General features: G+C 41.5%; 1 protein-coding gene across 1 annotated transcript; it reads right to left on the bottom strand.

Annotated features, from left to right (window-relative positions):
- Positions 1–615: 615 nt before the first annotated feature.
- aars (alanyl-tRNA synthetase) lies at positions 616–20539 on the bottom strand. Its single transcript, XM_022749968.1, has 20 exons — positions 20446–20539; positions 17591–17748; positions 17241–17429; positions 16425–16570; positions 15233–15424; positions 13646–13790; positions 11784–11929; positions 11373–11481; positions 9803–9953; positions 8817–8941; positions 7664–7808; positions 7383–7561; positions 6377–6490; positions 6008–6214; positions 5726–5910; positions 3501–3609; positions 2809–2922; positions 2519–2725; positions 2012–2125; positions 616–1907 (listed from the first exon to the last, which is right to left on the bottom strand). Exons 2-20 carry the CDS (start codon positions 17732–17734, stop codon positions 1728–1730), a joined length of 2901 nt encoding a protein of 966 aa, XP_022605689.1. The 5' UTR covers positions 17735–17748; positions 20446–20539; the 3' UTR covers positions 616–1727.
- Positions 20540–21001: the final 462 nt, after the last annotated feature.

Raw genomic sequence — 21001 nt, 5'->3', positions numbered from 1 at the left:
CTTTTACTGTTGATATTTGATGTATATTTTGCTGCTACTATACATATATAAACATAAGTCTAACTCTGAATTTCTCCAAATTTGGCACAAACATTAATTTGGACTCAAAAAGGAACTCATTAGGTTTTGGTGGTCAAAGGTCAAAGGTCACTGTGACCTCAAAAAATAAGTTTTTCATGTCATTTTAGATCTATGGCCCATGACTTTACTGTTTTGCGTCACTCTCACGAGCTTCGTGTTTGAGGCAGATATTTGCCTCAGGTGGTGGTGGAGACCAAAAACACAGCTAAACATTGACCTTAAATTCATCAAGTGACCAGAAATGTTTGTGTGCTGAGATTGTAAACAAGCAACAGGGTTGTTGTATGCACTTTTAATTTACCAATACTGATACTGTCGGGGCGACTTCAGGCCTGAACAAAGTGCACTATACCCTCTCACTGAAGTTAGCACCACTGTGTTTATTACAGGTGATTTTAGAGCTTTCTAATGAATTTATATCTCAATCGTCGTCGTCTAATGATCTCAGTGCAACCTTGTAATTGATGACAATTCAGTCTGTCCCTGACATTAATCACCAACACAAACATATCACACAAAAACAAGACAGACATGTTGCATTTACCAGATTTATTTATTCTATTCCCATGAGGTGACATTTCTCTGACATGGAACAGCTACAATGATAACAGACATTTTCAACATTTCTGCCCTGAATCAATATTGAATGTCAGGGAAATGAAGTGAGACACAGACTGATTATTGAACACGTTCATGATCATTTTATACAATAAATGAGTTATTCATTTACTAAATTAAACCTGTTATTACAAATGTCAGATAATGGCTTGCTATTTAAAAAGCAAGAATATGATACAACTACCGCGTGTACAACCAATCGCAGGAGAGAACTCAGGCTTTCACTCACACAGATGGACGGAGCCACTGCTCAGAGATCAGATCATAGGGCTTCAGCCAACAAGAGGACATACTGTGTAAACTGTACCTAAACCATTTAAGAGCTGGGCTGACTTTTCACTTTTTCTTCCAGAGGCTGAGCTTAAGTGGTACAGGAAGCCAAAAGTTAAAGCAGCCCTCAGCAAGCAGGAAAGAAAAAGTGCTTTGGGGGTTGTTTCTAAATGAACAGGGCTGCGGTGAGATGAAACACAAACAGCAGAGGCAGGATCAAAGTTTCAGAGTTTATCAAGAGCCAACTTTGTAAAAGCTTTTTGTCTGAGCTGTGCAGTACTTGCAGGAGGCTAAAAATCAATCAAAAGTGCATCACTTTTCTTTTCCTCTGTACACAAGCATGCAATGAAAATTAATTTCTCAAATCATCTGCCCCCCCCTTCTTTCACTCAACTGCATGAAAGGATCTTTTATATTCAAGCTATTTCCACAGAGATGAAAGTTACTTTGGCAAGCCTGTAATCATACTTCCAAATAAATATACGAGTGGCTCATTTACTGCAGGCTGAGTGTCAGTGGTCGTCTGTCAAATGGCTGGAGCAAGAAACTGAGTTTTGTTTGTTTTCTAAATCTTTTCTGACCCAAAAGGAGAAGAAAAGAGGAGAGGAGGATGGAGGAAAGGAAAAAGGACGTTTGATGATTTCTAACTCAGTTAAGACTCAGGACTCCTCAACCATCACCTTATTTCCGCTTTACTCCCCGATCCATGTTTGCAACATCGTCTCCTCTCTCCACCTCCCACACGGGATCCTCTCTTCTTAGTTCTCTCCCAGTTTGAGCCGTGCAAACTCGTTGGCCATCTGTAGCACCTCCTGCAGGCACTGTGTGTTCCTGCCCGTGGCCTGGGCAGACATGTCCTTGCCGCCTCCTTTGCCGTCCAGCAGGGGGCACAACTCCTGAACCCACTCACTGGCCTTCAGACCACGATTGGCCACATCCTGGGGAAAGGACGGGTGATAAAGGTTAGATCTGTTGAAATCGTGGCCTGTTAGGGAGAGGCTCCCTGCACCTGTATGACCTAATGAATGAGAAGGTGTGTTACCTGAGGGACTTGACACAGGCAGGTGATCTTGCCGGCGTCGGGGTCTACGGTGAAGAGCATTGCAGCGGTCTGAGGGGATTGCGTCTTCAGCAGCTTCAGTGACTCATTCAGAGCCTGAGAGAAAGAGAGGGAGGGAGGGGTGAAGAATGGAAGGAGAAAGAAAGAAGGGGGAAAGAGAAGAAACAAGAAGGGAAGAAAGAAAAACAAGTCGCCTAATCAGCACTATTGATGTCTCAAGGTCAGAATTAATGGGCCACAGAGCTGATTTGTTCCCGTGGCAATAACACAATGAGATAAGCTATGAAACTGCCTGAGAAAATGTGCAATACTGCAGAGATAAAGTGAATTTTAATACTGTTTACACTTTTCATTTGTTTCAAGATGCTGATGAAGTCTCTGAGTTATGGATTTACTCTGCGTCTGTGCAGGTGCTTCTTTTAACAAGGATGTGGTTGATTTTCAGTTTGTTTTACAAAGCATTTAAACATGCGAGATGAAAACTCTCACCTTGGCCGAGGCTCCGGTCTCCATCTCCATTATGAGCAGCGCCTGGTTGGGGCTGCTTTCGATCACCTCCTTGGTCTTTTCCAGGACTCTCTTCTGGATGTCAGTCTTGTAGTTACGGTCCAAGTCATCCATGATCTTCTTCAAGCCCTTCAGGGTTTCCCTCATCTCGTCCTTCTGCCACTGGGAGATCACTGCTGTGCCTATCGACTGCAGAGAGGACAGACATGTTGATACCGCAGCGCAGAGTTGTTGCGTTCTGAAGTTTTTCTGGCAAAAAAAAAGTCTTTTACCTCAGTCATGTCGGCGATCTCTTTCTGCATGTCCTTGTTCGGAGCCGTCTGCTGCTTCACCTTGTCTCCGAGTGCGGACAGAGACTGCCGCAGGGCGTCAGCTTTCCTCAGGGCCTGATGAATGTGAGGTGTGCGATCAAATAATGCAGCGAGAGATGAGGAAAGAAAGGAAAAGAAACAGAGTGGTGAGAGTGAGAGGAGGAAAAAGCAAGAAGATAAAGAGGAGGATCAAACGACAATTGTTTGTCTAAAAATAGTAAAGATTAATTTGTCCTTGGGGCCTGGAGACAGAAGAAAAATGCAAAATGCTCATTTCTAGCTCCAAGTTCACAACAAGTCAAATACAAGCTTAATTAAAGTTTCATCATCGGGCTGGTTTTGCTCACCAGGTACCAAAATGAGGCATGTTGTCCCTCAGTCTGAGACACATTTTTTATTTAATTAGTCATGTTAACACACCAAGACAAGTAATCGTTTAATATTAGATTGACATATACACGGAGGGAAGATGAATAAGTCTACTCCCTTTAAAATATTGGCTAAACTGTTGTATTATAAATGTGTGCGGGAGGGTGAATAAGAGCATAATGCTGGAACTGTGTGTGTGTGTGTGTGTGTGTGTGTGTGTGTGTGTGTGTGTGTGTGTGTGTGTGTGTGTGTGTGTGTGTGTGTGTGTGTGTGTGTGTCCTGACCTTCTGGGCCTCCGCTCCTGTCACAGCAACAATGCGGCGGATGCCCTTAGCGATGGCCTCCTCTGAGACGATGACAAATGGCGCAGCGTGACCCGAGTTCTGCAGATGGCTGTAGATAAGAGAAACCAACGGCACATTACCAACAGTGTTGTGTGGGAGGCAGACGAGGAGCAGAGCGGTGAGGAGAAGGAGGAACAGGAGCGGCAGAGAAAACATTACAAAACAGGAGCAGGAGCAAGGGATTCTTTGAAGTGGCTGCACATTAAAAACAACATCAAAGAGAACATCAGGACGCACAACAACAGTTTACTAAATCCTGAAGCGGCGTGAGATGGTGGTGATGGTAGGACTTACAATTAAAAAACAAAACTTCATGCAAATGTGTCCTCCAGTGCTTAAATCCAAACCAGTCCTTTATACGTGCAGGGTAGTTTTCAACTCCTACGCACATAAGATACAGCTTGGAAATCATTTTGACTCCGTAAAATGAAATGAAGAGTCTTCCTTTAATCTATGTCAGAGCAGGGACGTCTTGGCATTCAGGTGAATTTTACAGCCAGGAGCAGACACTGTAAAAGTCAGTGGAGCAAGTCTAATCGCTGGCTTGAGCTCTACAAAATGTTCAAGGCCTCGTCTGCGCAGGGACATGAGCGTCTCACTGTAAAGACCCACAAATCCAATTAATGGGTTCTACTTTACACGCCACCACTGGGCAGGTCTGGCACTTCTGAAAGCTGTTGGCTTCATGCAGATGCCGACTTTCATTTAGAATCGACTCTCAGTCTTCACGCATACAAACGGACTACCGGCAGGACTACAGATGTAATGGTGAACATACACTTAAATCAGGAGATCAGGTAAGAGTAAGTGTTCACAGGTTTGAATTTCTCGTCCTGTTGTGTGTCTTTACGAATTTTCAGACTTGACAGACACACATCCCTGCCCGTTGAACCAGAGCCACGCACATGGTCATTACGTGTAATGACAGACAATTACGGCGTGTGAGAGTCCCAAAGCCGTGAAGCCAGGTAACAGCAAAGTAAGAGAGAAGCACACAAACATAAAGGCACATACTGCTTTATAAAGGCAAGGACCAGGAACTTCCCAAACAGCGACAAACAATTCGACGTTTTCAGGCATAAAATTATACGTTATTATATAGATTATATAATAATATATCAAATTACTTCACCCAAAAAGCTAACTGCCACAGAACCATAATATATCACCTAAAACATGTATCTACAGAAATTTGCTTTTTTAGTTGTCCTTTTCATTTCAACTGCTTTCTTTAAGAAAATAAACTTTGACTTTTCGAAGTCCATGGTTAATAGGGAATAAATGTCTCTCTGTTTCATTAGGCGTCGGTCTGCTATTAATAATTATACTCAAATCAAAATAATAAAGTCATTAACAATTTAATACATTAAATATGCGATATAAAGCTAGCTGAACCACACCAAACCACATGAGTTTCACTCGAGTCAATAGCTGTGATGGCAATGCTGCCGTTATAAGGCAGAGTACTGTAAGTCTCCCGCTAGATTTTTTTTTAGCTGCAGCAAAAACCCCACAGGTGGGCCAAATGATTTCTGTTGTATTTCTGTGTAACAGTCGCACTGCAAAGAATACAACCCCAGGCAAACTGAATCCAATTTGGTTAGAGGAATGCATTTTCTGAACAGTATGGTTTATAAAAGGCTGAGCTCACTGTCGGCAACACCAAGAAACAATATGAAAAAGAAAAATTCAGGCTAAAGTGAAATATCACACCAAGAACTTGTCGGTCAACAGTGATATACTCAACTAGTGATGTTACAGCTCGCCTGTGCTGTAGACTTTCAGCTAAACTGGGAACAGGAAATATGAATTTCACTGTTGTGTTTTCATTTCCCTTTGAGGTCTGTGTTTGTGAACATATGTACAACATGTTTGTGGCATTTCTGATGTTTATATGTAATTCAAGAAACCACATTTTGGAAAAATAGAAAAAAAACAAAACAAACAAAAACCCTCAACATTTACGAACCAGATGCACTTCAAAACACGTTACTCCATGTTCTCCACATGGTATTTGCTCCCAGCTTGTCAGTATTGTTCAGTAATAACATAGTGAAGTAAAGTGAACCAAGATGCTGACTATGAGCCCCGTGACAGGCTGGTCTGCAGCCCTCGTCACTAAGAAGCAGAAATGCCTGAGAAAAGAAGTAAAGCATCAAACTCACGTTCCGCCACAAAACTCAATGGAGGTGAGGGAGCCAGCAGTACTGGTAGGGTCCTTCAGCAGGTCCTCAACGGGGATGCCGATAGACACGACGCGGACAGGGTCGGGGTAGGTCTCATCAAACACAGCACGCAGACCCTGAATGGCCTTGGCTTCTGCTAGCGGGGCGTCCATGGCGTAGACCGGCTGGAGGGTTTACACAGAGTTAATATTCAGCATGGAGTAAAAAAACTAAAAACTACTATCCGATGAGTGATTTCTTCGTATTCATTCTGGAACTGACCTTAGCCTCTCTTATCATGGCACAAGCGATCTCCTCAGTCCGGCGGACCTCCCCCGTGCTAAGGGAACCTTTAGCAGTAAAATCAAAGCGCAGGCGGTCAGAGGCGACGAGGGAACCCCTCTGGTCTGCCTCTCCCAAAACCCCTCGCAGGGCAAAGTTTAAGATGTGTGTGGCGGTGTGGTTGCTCATGATTGGCCTACGACGAGCCTGGGAAGAGAACGTGGATGGATGTTTGTCAAATAACCAACAACTCAGAGCTGAATCCAGGCAATAACGCTCAGAAACAGATCCTGAAAATGCGTCATAAAGCGGATAATGGACAATATCATGTACGACTGTCAACTTTCAAATAAAGGTGGATGTTCTCACCTCATCTACATGTAAGGTGACACGGTCTCCAACTTTCAGCTTTCCATAGACGGTCCCCACATGGAGAACGTAACCTCCTCGAACCTGTGTATTCTTCACTGTGAACTCCATCCGCTGCAAACAGTGGAAGAAAGACAGTGATACAGCATGGTTAGACATGTTTTTATCTGCAGGAAAAAACAAAAGAAAAGGAAAGGAAAACACATTTGAAAAACTTAAAGTCCCGTAAGTTTAGTTAGAGAGCTTGCTGATGGCTTTTGTGTTTTGTTCTAGCATTTAGAGAGAGAATATACTGTTCTTAAAATTAACGCCTCAAAGTTTTTGAAGTGTTGTAAGAACTTGTCAGATATGGACGAGAACAAAGACTTATCAAGTTGACAAGGTTTAGCAAGCCTTCACATACTTAGCAAAAATGAAGATTGTTAGAGAAAAAACATCAAGACAGAAAAGAAACAAAGTACTGGCATTTGAATGGACTTGTTTTTTGACAGACAGCCGTCTGGAAGCTGTGATAAATGTGTCCTCGTGCTATTCCAGCTCTCACTCATGGGACAAAGACGAGAACAATTTATTATCTTTTACCTTTTCTTTTGTCAAAACTGTTATTTTATTTGGCAGCCTTTGTCGCCTAGAGGACGGTCTATTTTCCTGCATGCACAATTTCCACCAGCTATCAGACCCACCGGTCCCTATATAAACAAATGTTAAACACCAGGTGTGTGCTTTGAAGATAAGACAGTGTAATAATCTTTTCTCCCCAATTAAAAGTCAACAAAAAGGGATTTCATTTTAGATTTGGCAGAAACTTGTTTTTTTTTTTTTTGTACCTGCAATGTGACGGATATGTAGTTTGGGACAAAAACAAAACACCAACTCTGGAAATCACCTTAATGACGGATTTTTAATACCTCAGAACGCATGTCTGGGACCCATAACAACCCACTGAGCAGCACATGCATCCACTTTCTGTTCTCATTGTAGTTTTCCGTATTTTTGTGTCACTTACATCCTCTGTGCTGTCGTCCTCTCGGAGCATGAAGCCCTCGTCAAACGTCTGTCCGCCCTGCTCAGCGTAGAAGGACGTCTGGTCCAGCAGCACACCACACTCCTGACCTGTGGTCACTTCATCGCAGAAGGCGCGGTCGTGACGCAGGGCCAGCACCGTAGCTGAGGCCTGCTGAAAATCTAACACACACGCAAACAGGATGAGGGTCAGTACATTAATGTCCTGAAAATACGGACAACCCACTGAACTGAGATCTGTGGGAGGAACTGCATATCACTTACCGTAGCTGCCGTTGTCGTCTGAGCTGTATTTGTATTTGGGAGAGTCGTCAGTGGCGGGTATGTTCTTGTTTCTCAGCTCTTCAATGGCGTAGATGTCCAACATGATGTGGTCCACGTCTCCTGCGCCCTTACCCTGGGACTTTAACTACACACACAAACTTCTGTTATTATTCAGCCGTGACCTAAACTCTGCAACACCTAACTTGACACACAACATCATCATCAGTTTGGTGGAGTCAGACCTACACACTCTTCAAGAGAAATAAACGCCAGGTAAACTGAAAGACGCCTAAATCAACATCAACAAACTATCTATATTTGACAGTTTCCTTAACCGGCTTTGTTTTCCTGTGTGTGTGTGTGTGTGTGTGTGTGTGTGTGTGTGTGTGTGTGTGTGTGTGTGTGTGTGTGTGTGTGTGTGTGTGCATACAAGACAACAATAATCAAGCCTTCGTGCATTATAATAAAAAAAGTGATTGCACCGTCACAGATAATGATAATTCTCCATGTCACAAAGAAGTCATCTCAAAATGGTTTCATGAACATAACAGTGAGTTCATTTATTTCAGTGGCCTCCCCCAGTCACCAGAACTGAATCCAACCAAAACTTTTTTGGGATGTGTCAGAACCTGAATGTGCTGCTGACACATCTGCAGGAATGATGTGATGCAGTCATGTCAACATGAACCAGAATCTCAAAGGAATGTTTCCAACATCTTGTGGAATCGATGCCACGAAGAATTGACGTTGTTTGAGAGCAAGCGGAGCCTCTACCCAGTGTAAGTGTGGTGTTCCTAATAAAACGCTAGATAAGTGCAAACAGACTGCGCTGTGTTGGCCTGCACTGTGAGGCTGCAGTCTTACAGTAAAGAGATCAATCTTTCTGCTAAATCAAACGACAAGGGATTAGAACAGGGCTGTAAAGTAAATGAGGGTTTATTTAAACAGCAGGTGCGCGGCTTCTGTTTTCTGACTTACAATGCAATACTGGAGAACGCTGACACAAGGCAAAACATTGTACCCACGGGAGCGGACCCAAAACACTGCTCAGTGGAGTTTCCCCTTCACCGAGCAGTCAAAGCCAAACTCAAACAATCGGTGCATATCAGAAGGTTTCGTTCATCACCGTCCACCCCTCCTTCCATCTCCTCACCTGTGCTGCCTTCTTCTCCTCCTCAAAGGCGGCCATGTCCACTGCCATGCCTTTCTCCTCGGCGATAAGGGAGGTCAGGTCCAGAGGGAAGCCGTACGTGTCATACAACAACCACGCTGTGTCACCTGCACGCACAGACGGAGAGAAAAACGCTGCTTGATATCCGGGAGAGGTGTCTGTCTGAAGCGCCAACGCTTAAAGACTCGTGTCCTCGAGTCAAACAGTAAATACGCCACTGATACAAATGATGCAGTCGTTGCCTACGTAAATCAGCGTTTCCACAGTTAGATGTGAAAAGCACAAAGTTCTCTCAAATCTGTGCTATTATTGTATTTCCAACAACAGAAATGTATTTTGCAAGTCACTGTCTGTTCGACTTGTGTTTTGGCATTTGCAGCGTCCATTCTGGCTGAGCCCACAAATGACGCTGTCACCCCCCTGGGACAAAGGAGAAATAAATTGCAGGTAGACGACAGTCTGTCAAAGAAATCCAATACAGCGAATACCAACAACCCTGGAGGATGTTTTCAAGGAAAGCTGGATGTGCATCTATTTGTTGTCATTTGAATTTATGGTGTGAAAGATCAGTTAGTAGGATTTTAGCTTTTCTATTTGTAGCCTCTTTCCTTTAGTCAGTCGGGGGGGGGGGGGGGGGGGGTTTGAGATGCCGTGCATGACCGTCAGACAGATGGAAGAATGAAGGAAGGGACCGATCCATAATGTCAACAAAAACATTCTAATTGGATTAAAAGAGAAAAAACAATGGACGGAGGGAAGGAGTGATAGAGACAGAGAAAGTGATGTGGGTGGTGAGGAGAGATCAAAGGCAAAGAAAAGCGGCTGGAAATAAACACTGAACTTGTTCTATATATGATATCTATGTAACTTTAAAAACACATGATGATCTCAACACAGACCTGAGCTCAGGTAGGACATGTAACGTCTACACATGCAAGTAATAACACTTCTCTTTGAGCGTGTCTCACCTGGGATGGTCTTGCTGTCTCCCAGAGTCATGATCTTCCTGTCGAGGATACGGCGTCCTCTGCTGAGGGTTTTGAGGAACTGCGTCTCCTCCTCATTAATAATGTCCTTCACCATTTCTGGGTCTTTCTTCAACTCCGGGAAAGCATTGCCCTGGAGAAATGAAGAGAGCGTATGATCAATGATGGGATGAGGGACGGTTGGAGAAGAAGAAGCAGAGAGATGAGAGGGAAGAAGAGAAAAGAGGAAGAGGAGACAGGCCACCGTTTAAAGCGTTACAGCATTGAACTGAATGTGAGATGTTACCGAGATGTTTCCGAAATTCTAAATTTAATGCATTTTAATACCTCAACAAATAAATCTAATAGCGAGTCTGTCCCTATACCCACACTTGTGGTCTTGAAAACTCAATGCACATCCATGCACTGCCAGGTCAGCAAGTGTGTCCCATATTGGGAAAATACACAGTACACACGACCCACACTCGATGTAAACCAATACTACTCTGAAGTGGTGTTCAGAGCTAAGTGTATCCCACAATTCAATCCTGTCTGCTGCGCTATTTCAGTCCAGTTGTTGGCAGTAATGTGTCTATAAGCTGATTTTAGGAGACAGACAGCGACCAACAGACATGAAGACAGTGAAGTGCCGAAATGCTCCATTCAGCATGAATATTGTTATAATTCAAACACTAAGGCAGAACCATAGGAGGTTATTACTCAGTATCTATTCTTCTTGATGACACTGATCAGATAAATAATGCATATCTGACACCATCAACATAAATATTGAATATCATAGATTAACAATCATTTTTAAATTTTCAAACATGATATAAATTTAAAAAAGATAACATAGAGGTTTTAAACAGTCAGGATTAGGAAATCATTCATGGCATGGTATTTCGTGAATGTAGCGTGGTGGGGTGTGATAATGAAGCTTTGCTTACAAAGTCTGTTAATCTTGTTCCACACCCAGGTGACCATGTGGTGCATGCTGCTACTGTATCAGCTGACTACACTGTGCATTACAACATAAATAACTCATTTCACTTATTGGTTGAACTTAATGTCACCTTCCCTCGAGTGTGGCACCAAAGTATAATCACTTAAGTTTTTATGCCACACATTTATTTTTAAATCAAACTAAAACACTCGAGTAGTTCATGTAACCACCATCATCACCACTGGGGCTCAGTGCTCAGATTAGTCAGGCTCCGTCCCTACAAACTAAGACAAATTCTAACTAATACCAAACAAGATAATAAGAATTTGGTTCTTTCCGTAAGACTTCCACGGTTCAGCACCAATACTAAATGATTTGTTTATTTTCTACAATCCTGTTACGTGCAGGAAAACCAGCGAGAGCAGGTGGTGTCCGGTGCAGAGCCGGCCAAATACACAGCTCAATAAAACGAGAAGAAAAAACATTTGATTTGGCAGAGACAGAAAAACAACAGGTTTAATCCTGTTGGTCAATGAGATTTAAATTTTAAAATGTAATTCAAGGCCTGTCAACACTTTTTAAAGGACTGTGGATTTACTGAGATAAAAACAAGGAAGTAAATCTCACCAGGGAATCGACCACCACATCCACCAGAGAGGCGAAAAAGCCTCTCTGAGCTCCCAGCTTCTCATGGGAATAACGGACTGCACGACGCAGGATCCTCCTCAACACGTAGCTAAACATAAAGCGGAAAAAACATTACAATTATGAAAAAAACCTTGCATTCATAGCAATGTCTGAAACATTATGTAGTTTTGCAGTATGGTACAAACTCTATGGTGGGTGTGTCAGACATACAATGAACCTCAAGGACTAGAACTAGTTCAACTAGTTAAAACCTTATAGTAAAACTGTGGTGCACAAAGACAAATTACAGTATGCTGTGGTGCACACACTGCAGATGCTGTATATGCTTCAGATATTTTTTTCAGTGTTCTAATTCCCTCAATTTCTTGCTCTGAAATGTTCGTGTCTCACCCTCTTCCTGTGTTGTCAGGCCGGCCGCCGTCGGATAAAGCGATGGTGATGGTGCGGGCGTGGTCGGCCAGCACACGGTAGGCCATGTCGATACCATCAGCATCCTCAGCACCTACTTTGCCAGTGTAAGGTCGAGCACCTGTACCCTGAAACAAACAAACTACATTGTGACTGTGAACTAGATCAGTGGTTTCCATTCTTTTCTTCTTTGATGTGCATCCACAGCCCTTCAGTAACACATCTGTAATGTTCCAAATGTGCTCAAATGAATGCTATTCAACAATTTTCATTATAGATAAGTGGCTATTGTCAGAATATTTTTCATACAAGACATGGTGATATTGAAACTGTCGATGTTTAGAATTGGTCTCCATGGGCTGGTTTCACAAAGACCGACTTTGACTATGGTTTAAATATAACAGATAGTCAGACTTCAGATAGACGTCTAAACTCATCTGTTGCACAAAGCAGTTTAGTTGTTGACTATCTTAAATTGGACTCTGGCAAATGAATTCTGGGTAAATTAAGGCTTTTTTTCAACAAATCACCGCATCCAACCGCTGACCTCCGTTTACCCCAGCAGGAAGAGCGGAGGTGGGGTCAACAGCGGTGCGACTGGGGCTCCCCCACCGGCTAGCGGTGGCGCTAACAGCAGCCTCCCGAGAGGGACAGACAGAGGCCAATGACAGCCAAGAGAACACAGGTAATATTACGCCAATAATGTCTGTAGTGATTTTTTGAATGATAGCAGTCAAAAAAAAAAAAGTTATACTTTGTCACAGTGGTTTGTGGTATGCTAACGGTTGAGCCGGTAGCTAGCTGCTAACGAGTTAACGATACAGCCTATGTGCAAGCTGCCGGCAAGTTACGTGTCAAAAAATCGCTACAACTTGGCCTTCAGAATAAAGTAGTTTATTTTTCCCTGTCTTTGGGCGGTCAGGGTGAGACAACAGAGGAGGAGAGGCAGTTCCTGCGGTCTCTAAAAACTATTTTCCCCTCGCATTGCTCTTTAACTACGACGTTAGCAAACCACAAGTTATGAGCCATGTTTTCTTGTTTTTTGTTGTTGGGTGCTACTGGCCAGCACAGGTGTCACTGATTGTTACTATGGTAACATTAGTCTTAGACCTGAGTTAGCCTGGGGGTAGGGTGTCTAATTTTTTGGATTAAAATTAGTCAGTCTTTATTTTTGTGAAACAGTCTTACTTGCATTAGACTGATCTCTGAGCCAATTTAAGACTGGTTTAACACTACAAACCAGTCTGAGATATGTTTGTGAGACTGGCCGCTTCTTGTGATCTTTGTGGTGTTTTTTCCCCAGTAGTTTTGGTTTGGTATGCAGTCACACTAGCATGCCACGTATCCATTACTACCTACTGCATTTTGACTTCTCTGCTTGTTTGTTTACTAGTTTTCATTAACTCTCAATGGCAGCAAACACTGTTACTGCATACAAAAAATCTGTTTCACATATGGTCAGGAATCACTGTATATGGTTACTGTGTTTCTTATATCACCTCAGGTAGAGAGGTGCTTATGTGTACCTTGAACAGTGCAATAAAACAGCAAATGATTTAAATGCCATTTAGCAGCTGACTTGGAGGATTGGGTGTCTTCTACAAGTAAATTAATCCTGCATAATGATTTAAACTAAAAAATGTTGCCAGAAATCAGACCAAAGCTACTCTTCAGATTCCTCAGCATCCAAAAACAGTGATGTTTAAAGTTGCATTTGTAGTTGCTAGGTTCCAGCACTGAGCGGACTGAGCAAGCGGCCTCAAGCTTTAAAGCGCGTAAACAGGTGTACAACTTCAGACCTGTGAAATTCCATTCAGTTACACAAATCGTGGGCATTTCAGTACCTTCTGAATGGCATCAAAGTATGGGATGAAGAGATCAGTGTCGTAGTTGGACATTTTGTTCTGCAGGACAGACACCAGGCGCTCCAGACCCATCCCTGTGTCAATACTCTTCTTAGGCAGCGGCTTCAGCTCCGTCTCTGACTCTCTAAGCAGGGTGGACAGGGAGACGAGTTAAAGACACTGATTCACTGATCAGTTAATGAGTGTATGACTAAGCAGGAATGTAGTGCGACACCACACAGGTTTTTCTTACTGTACACATTTGTAAGAATTTCACAAAATAACCCACTGTTCTGCTGCAAGTAAGGGACGATCATACAGTTTTGTTTTCTGTCCTGGACCTTCTCTTTCAGAAACCAGATTAATGGTCTAAATGGCCAAGTAATCAGATTTCTTCAGCAGAATCTTCTTGTATTTACCTATTTAATGACAAATTTCTTTGGACTTTACAGACAATAGAAGGAACTGTAAAAATGTCTGGAAAGTGTGTGATTTGATTCAGTGGCTGCACTGCATATTGTACAAAAGAGATGATGATAAAAGTGTGTCCAAATTACACCTTTAACTGCTCATTATTTATGATTGCATAAGGTGTGTTATTGTCACAAAGCTCGTGAACACAAATGTTCTTTAAATAACCCACTGAACTGGTTTAAGCCTTAACTGAAAAATACAAGGGGTTGCGACTCAAAGTTACATGCAGGGTTTTATACATCTATTGTGTGTTTGTTTTGTCCACCTATCACTCAGCTGGTTTATTGGAAATAGCAATGAAAAATCTAAGAAAACAAACAATTCAGATGCAATTAAAAGCTGAAGACATCTGATCAACCATTTGCACAGAGCCTAAAGTCCACACAACAAACATTTTGCTGCATCTGACAACTACAGCAGCAGTAAAGTCCTGTTTATGAAAGCTGTAAAGTGAACTCTGGTGTGGGACAAACAGCTGGACCATGACTGTCTGAGGAGGACAGTCTGTATTTATGCAAATTATTTGGTAACCATGGTAAAACAAATGAGCACCAATATGTGAATATGGGGATTTTCTATGATTTTTAAGACCATGGAAAAGGCTTAAAAACAGAAATGCGTTTTAGCACTAATCTCACAATAACTATCACCCATAATATTACAGTACAAGACCTTTTCGTCCAGCGGATTATTAGTAGAATAATCATGCTCATAAGCACTTATTTCTTTGTTTGCTCTTTCATGTTTATGTCCTTCCAGAGGACATAAACACATAACAAGCAGTAAAGTGCTGCATGACTGCTTACAATTTGATTTCCCTATGTGAGTCCATATAACGCTGCTGGTGCAGGATGACATCACCAAAACTGTCCGATGAACGCATTAACTCTCAGTCCATAAGGATTCGTGCTACAGCTCTTAGATTGTAAAAAGCCAGTGTGAACATGGACTACACCTCAAAGACAATAACAGCATCATTTGGTCCACAAATTATTAAAAATGAGGGTGCTGGCCTTTATGTCTGCACTGATAATTGATTTGTGAGGGAAATATACCGTAAATATAACTTTTAATGTAATCTCATAAGTGTGTCTCTGTGTGTGAGTCTGTTACCTGTTGAACTGGATGAACACCAGGTTCCAGATCTCCAGGACATTGGGATCGTCCATATTCACCAGGTGGGAGGCGTCTCTCCCTCCGATGCGGTCATAGTGGATCTCACTGCAGGGACCGCAGGGACCAGTGTCTCCCATCTCCCAGAAGTTATCCTTCATACTGCCAGGCAGGATGCGGGCCTCCTCCATCCTGAGAGAAGCAAAGCAACACAGAGAGACAAGATTTCATTACATCCTTTCAATTAACAGGTAAAATGAGGTTGTTCATTGTGTTGTGTGAAAATTAGAACATACGTGTTTGAATAATTTAGCCATCTCAAACAAGATGTCGATATTTACCCACTGACATTTCATGATTATGTAAATGTAATTACATGGAAGTCACAAAATGAAGAAACAAAAAGATTTGAGGTATAAATTAGAGAATAAAGAGGAGACCGTAGCAGCAGTCTGTCATCAAGAATACTCACAGATGTTTAAAAAAACCATCAGATCTACCTCATAAATCTGCAGCTATATACAGCAAGGCAAATCCAAATCTGATCACATCATCTACTCCACATGCAGCAGCCTTACCAACATTTTTCATACCAACACGTTTGTCCTTGCACACAAATTTTCTGATATTAATTTGAATTTATTGGCTTTAAGTGTTAAGGAATTACAGCAATTTCTGGTAATAAAAAGAGAGAGTCATAGAAAGTCAAATGATAAGCGGAGGAAATGTCAACTGAATGCTCTGACTTACTCCTCCACATTACCTAAATAAATGGTAGATAACTGCACTGTTGAATCTCCAAGGGGAAAATGTTTCACGTAAAGATAAATATTTGAGACAGGGAGTTGGGGAGGTAGAGAGAAAGAGAGAATCTTCTAGGCTGTTTTTGTAAGTATGGTGGCTCAGAGGGACTTGATGTGGAGAGGAAAGACAGTTCCCCGGGGAATTATCACACAACATTATGCAATTGCTTTAAACAGGGGAAGATATACAGTACAGTAGATGTTGTGCAACACAAATACGTTGCACAACGTATGTAAAAATAGATTTTAATGATTTGTAGAGGAGCTTTCCGGTACTTCCCGGAGGTAATGCAGAGCATAAAAAAATTCATTCACAGTGGGAGCTGATTATTAAGAGTTACTCAAATATGCCCAATAGCAAATACATCTAATTCTCAAGCTGGTCTCACCCTAAGTCGATCCAGATCTGTTTGCACTCCAGGTCGGGCTCCAGGCCTGCGTCAGCATTACCCCCGAAGTAGGTGACATACAGACGGTCTATGGAAATGCCAAACTCCTGGGTCAGCAGCTCCAAGGCCATCTTACAGGCCAGTTGCTGCAGAGGGAGGTGGCAAGATGCAGGATGAGCAGAGGGAAGAATGAGACAAGACACAAGCGTGAGAGAAAGTGACTCCAGTTTACTACGTAAAACACACAGGAAAACAAAACTGATTGACATAAGAATCTAAAGCTGTTATTGCTTATGATTACAAATTATTTTCACAAACTCCAACAATTAATTCTTGCACGTGATTAAAGTTAGTCGAAGAGCACTACAGCCTGTACAGTTGTAGGTATAGCAAGACCATCTGATAGGTTGATTTTAGTTTGTTGCAGATATATCATTAACAGTACATATGTTGGCTGATAGGTAGAAAGACATTGCAGTAGAGAAATTAAACCTAAGTTTGAGGTAGTTTAGAAACTGTCATTATTGTTTATGAAAAAGCAATGACAAGTTGTTTTTTCAAATGTAAAATGTCACACTTAGTATTAGTCTTTGTTACAAATCTTAAAAAATATCTGTGGGATCCCTATCAACATTATTGTTTATGTAATATGTTTGTTAGAAGAAAAAAAAAATCAACAATCAACAACAATTTTCAGATAAATCATTATCATTTCTTAAATACTTAAACATCAATATCAGTCTGGAAGTCCAGGATCAGTCAGATTTTAATTGAGACAAAGATGTGACACAGCTGAAATGGATGACAACAAAATACCTTAAAGTAGTCCCCAAAGGACCAGGACCCCAGCATCTCGAAGAAGGTGTGATGGTAGACATCTTTACCCACATCGTCCAGGTCATTGTGTTTGCCTCCTGCACGGATACACTTTTGAGTGTTGGCTGCACGATGCAGCCTGGCCATAGGGTGGGAAGGATCGATGGTGTTGAGGAAGATGGGCTTGAACTAAGAGAAAGGAGTACAAAAAGCGCTTTATTAGTTAAGTTAAAACGCTGTAAATCAGTGGGTAGATCTAAAAAATAAGAAAAAAAGGCCAGCCTGTAGGAGAGAAGTTGATAGACAGATATTAGGGAGAGATGTGGAGACGCACAACATGGAGAGTGTACCTGGTTCATGCCAGCATTGGCGAAAAGCAGCGTGGGGTCGTCCAGAGGGATGGTGGATGACGAGTGGACGTACTGGTGCTCATAGCGACGGAAGAAGTCAATGAACTTCTCACGGATCTGAGCTGCACTCAAAGAGGAGTCCATTCTGAATCAGCTCTCTGGACAAAAATACAAAGAAAACTGAAGGATCAAGCATGGTTAAATGTACAGCTCTCAAGGGCAACAGCCATTTTTAATTGAGAACCATGTCAGGTGGTCTGAACATGTGGCAACTTGAGCTCCCAGTATATATAGGGCAACAAAGACAGACAAATCATTCGGTCTCATGAAAACTGCTCGTCTCATATTACTGTCAAACAATTTCTCAATTTTCACAGATATTCTATTTACAATGACACAAAAAGGAGAAAGAGAAAAATTTTGCTTGATAAATTATTTGGACCCAAAAAAAACAAAAAATCAATTATCAAAAGCTAGTGGCATTTATTTCCGTGTCAATCAACTAATCGTCAATTTATGTCAGTTTTGTATCATATTGCGACCCCTAACCTATCAGTTTGTTCAAGTCAGTTTGTGCGGTGTGCTTGTTCTAACAAGATGCTTTAGCAGAGACAGTTCTTCTCTGTCATTTGCTCCTCTCCAACAAATTGGCCTTTGGCTCTTCTCATAAACCAACAGCAGCTCAGGAATCCTGTGAAACAGGTGAGGTTTTTCATGTTGAAGTGCACTGTAATCAAACTGACAACACATCTGGATCAATCAGTTTAGGATCTGAATGTGTGGCAGTATAGCACTGTCATATTACTGCAGTATTGCATCACTCAGCCTATGGCTCATTTGGGCTTTTCTCACGGTTCTTTGTGCTCATCATTTTTAAAAAGCAGCCTTAAGGCTTGAATGCTTTCAGGGCACCCAGTGCTGCCATGGTTGCTCACAAAGGATATAGTTTGGTGAGATGGAGCTTAAGCAGTGTTTGACACTTATGGCTGACATGACATACCTAGGGAGGCCTATAGGAGCAGCCATGACGGAAGGCAAGAAAAAAATTTGTGTCAGTTAAAGGGGATTTGTCAACAGAGAGAAGTGGAACTGACAATTGCGATAATTAATAATTTAACTCATTTATCAGGTAAAATTATAAACACTGCTGGTTCCAGATTCTAAAATGTGTGGATTTACTGCTTTTTTGTTAACACTGTAAATTTAACACACTTGCAATTTGAAGACATCACCTAGGGCTTCAGAAAAATTGTCATGTGCATTTTTAAATTTTACTTATATTTTATAGGCCCAATAAATATTATGTTTATTAAAAAAACATGACAAAAAAGATAATTGTTTGCTGCAACTCTACTCTTTATTCTGTAAAATATTGTGTGGTGAAAGCAACAAATAAAACTCACAACTATAAAAAAAAAAGACATTGCATTATTTTGAACTGTTACAAGTCAGAAAAAACTGATGTTTTCTGTCTCCATTAGTGGCCACAAATTCCACTTTTTAGCTCTTCAAACTGTTTCCTCACTGAAATTCCCACAGGGAATTAAAGTGTATTTGAAATTCCTCTCCTGGGGTTTTTTTTACGTTTTCCTTGTGTGTCATGGGTTTGCAATGTTACTTTTCCGTGCCTGATCTGACACCCAGGTCTGGATGAAAAGTTCACTGAGACAATTCAACTGAAGTTATACTGAACTCAAGTGCTAGCTAATTTCATTTCAAGTTTGAGACGGATGCAAAATCTTTGCTAAGAAGTAAAAACTTTTGAAAGTCACTTGAAGCCCATGAAGCAAAATCCAAGCCTTTAAATACCCCTATAGGATTTAAATTCAGTTCAAACTATTTCTGGACTTATAAGCAAGCAATATAACCACAATATCACAAAATATACAGTATGCTGTCTATAATTAAAAAGGCAGCAGATTTGAATTCCCATCAGTGGACTCCTCATTTGTAAACTAGCTGGCAAAGGAAACCACACAGCTGCTGCATCCAGCAAGCAGAAAGTAAACAGCCACTGTCCCCATCCTGACTACCAAACCACCCTATTAGCAACCAGAGAAAGTGGAGACACTGGGGTGATGGGATGGAAATTTCAGTCTCTGGTAAGAGCAGACCGTTTGGAAGTAGGGTGTTAAAAGTTATATTGTAAGGCAGATGAGACTTCACTAAAGACACCACTCTGCCTGCAAACAGGATTCGATAACTGACAAAAGGAGATTACATTAACAAGGGGGGAACTGCAGTTTTAAGGATGCAAATACATATCAGGGCCAAAACAATTTGTCTTTTTGCAATCACCATGACAGAGAGCTCGGGTGGGTGGCAGATGCTGAAAGTAATATTGTGTCCACAGATAATCCAGATTAGTCAATCAGTGGAGTAGCCCTGTGCTTCGACTACAAAACAGACTAACACGATTTATATATATAACACGAAGTGTCAGAGGGCTACCTTCCTTTAGCCGTGCTAACTAAAATCAGTTCTCCCATGCCACCTTTGAAACTCTACTGTAAATAGGCGCACAGGGATCGGTACCGCAAAATATAAAATACTGCCAGTCATGTCTGACAACATAATTTATTCATTCATTCATCATTAAACGTATTTTAAACTGCTTCTAATAACCGGGATGCTGCATTATTAGCTCGTCAGCAGGTTGTTAACTGCTGTGTTGGACAGAGACTAGCTTGACAAGCTGACGTTAGCAAGCTAAATGTTAGCCAGACAGGCTACCCCTATATGTTCAGCCTGAGGAATAGATTTTGGCACACAACTCTTACGGAGATCCGGTGTTACTAAATGGTAAAGTGAATGTTATTTATTTCAACAGCACCTGATCAAATTATAATACTCACAGAAGTCGCTATTCTCGCAGAATGAATCAGGCACAGCTCCCAAACACACTGCTTTAGCCCACGCTGCACGATCAGAAGGAAAGCACAGAGGAAGGTGAACACGCCCAAAGCAGACGTCTATTGGTCACGCACAACGTAACGTCAGCAAATGCCGATCTCTATTGGACGAGTCTACTGTCAATCTTAACCAAGCCCGCCACATCAGTGGTACAAACTTCCCTGGTTTGGCTGATGCAATGGAAAAGACTCTGGTGTCAATATACAGTCTATGGCCAATAGACATTTATGTTCTACTTGATAAAGACAGATGGTTGAATACATTCGTAACTTAAACGTTCATGTATAATGTTTTGTCAATACTAATTTCTCATTGTTAGAGTTATTAGTATAGGTGTTAAAGTTATGACCTCCTCATCGTGAAATGTATCACCAATTTTCTAATAATTTGTTATTTTGTGACATAATAATAACAATTAAATATTATTGCTCAATAACACCAGTTCAACCGTGCACTTTTGAGATTTTATGTCATTGATGTAATTTTGTTCAGTGCCAC

This window comes from Seriola dumerili, unplaced genomic scaffold (assembly GCF_002260705.1).
Source record: "Seriola dumerili isolate Sdu_G_001 unplaced genomic scaffold, Sdu_1.0 BDQW01000147.1, whole genome shotgun sequence".
In the NCBI taxonomy this organism is placed as follows: domain Eukaryota; kingdom Metazoa; phylum Chordata; class Actinopteri; order Carangiformes; family Carangidae; genus Seriola; species Seriola dumerili.
This window is presented reverse-complemented; position numbering and strand designations above follow the sequence as displayed.